Consider the following 1,603-nt stretch of genomic DNA (forward strand, 5'->3'; position numbering starts at 1 on the left):
TTAAATATTGATAGTTAATAGATGAATATAGTGATTTTCGAAATTGTATTAGTAATGTATTTATAGTGGGATAAATATATAAAATATGTATAGATATATAATATCTTAAATAAATAAAATTTATAAGAACAATATTAAAATTTGATGTGATTGAAAGTAGCAATTTTTTTAAAATTTTAAAATTTTAATAGGAATGCATATAGAGTATGATACACATAAGATCTAAATAACGGTACCCTTGAATTTAGTGAAAAATAATGTTTACCATATTCACTCGCAGAAAATTTTGACTACTTAACAAATAATGCGACTTTGGTTCAATTGGAGAAAATTGCAGTGGAACGGACGAGAGAGGAGCAAATTACAAAGAAAAGGTTAAATCTAAACGGCCTGGGCATCTGCCCGAGTCATCACAGAACCAGAATAAATTTTCTAATCTCGAACTCTCGAAGAACGTAACGATGTCGTATATGCTGCCTCACCTCCACTCGGGATGGGCCGTGGATCAAGCCATCCTCGCCGAGGAGGAACGCCTCGTCATCATCCGATTCGGCCACGACTGGGACGAAACTTGCATGCAGGTGAATTTTTGCATTATTTTTCATTTTTTTTATCAAATTAATAGGCGAATCATTATTTTTTTTTTGCACAGTATTCCTGTTAATTAGAACCTCAATAACAATTTTTTTTTCTTATTGGGTTTTAGCTTTTTATTTGGTATTAGTTGTATTTGATCTGGTTGTTTTACCTCGTAATTAGGGTTTCATTATATTGGGTTGAAATCCTGGTTAAAGTGGGTTAGCAACATTATATCTAGATGAGTGGGTTTGATTATAGTTATGATTAAGTTTAATTCCGGAGTTCACTTTGATTTGGACTGAATGTTGAGAAAATGTAGCCAGTCTGGTTCACCGGTACTACCAAAAAGTCTCATGCTTACCTCTTACTGATGGTCTGATTATCTTGGACCACGAAGACCCCAGTCGTGCTTAAAGCCCTTACAATAAATTACCAGTAGTCCCTTCATATGCTGTAAACTTCTTTTCCTTTCTTGATGCACCTCTCCCAACTACCTTTTAAGTCTTTCTTCTCCCAAAAATGTGCCATAACTTATGGTCTTTGATGCTCGGACTCTTTGAAATAGTAGGAGTGCTGACACGACATGGGTATGGAAATGGGATATGTGTCGGATTCTCCAAATTTCAAACGGACACTTTGTCATTTTTGCTTATCCATCTTTTTCCCTTTTTTTTTTCCCCGTATTCGCTCTCTATAAACCTTCTTTTTCTTTTTTCCCCCCAGTTTCTTCTTATTTTTCCTTCTTACTCTCTCTATAACGGTAGTTTAGGGTTTCGTTTGTATAAAACGAAAACGGGTTCTATAAAGTGCTACTTAATACTCTACTAGGTCCAAATTGCAATCAAATTCCTCGTTCTCTATTTTTTATAACTTTTAGTAATTCCCATTCTTGAAAACCAAACCCCAAAATTATATTTTATTCCTCTTAACTCCCTATTCAATACTGATTTCCTTCTTTGTTAATAATTTATTTTGGTTTATTTAAAACGATATTTTGGATTAGTAAAAAATTGAAGTTTGAAAG

General features: G+C 33.5%; 1 protein-coding gene across 1 annotated transcript in view; it reads left to right on the forward strand.

The window, feature by feature from the left end:
• The first annotated feature begins 381 nt into the window (after nt 1-381).
• LOC111398738 (thioredoxin-like protein YLS8) overlaps nt 382-1,603 on the forward strand; it is a 13,508-nt gene continuing 12,286 nt past the window's right edge. The window contains exon 1 of the mRNA XM_023025802.1: nt 382-581. Coding sequence (XP_022881570.1) covers nt 462-581 — 120 coding nt within the window. The 5' untranslated portion in view covers nt 382-461. The remainder of the gene's footprint in view (nt 582-1,603) is intronic.

Source organism: Olea europaea, chromosome 8, assembly GCF_002742605.1.
Source record: "Olea europaea var. sylvestris chromosome 8, O_europaea_v1, whole genome shotgun sequence".
NCBI classification, from domain to species: domain Eukaryota; kingdom Viridiplantae; phylum Streptophyta; class Magnoliopsida; order Lamiales; family Oleaceae; genus Olea; species Olea europaea.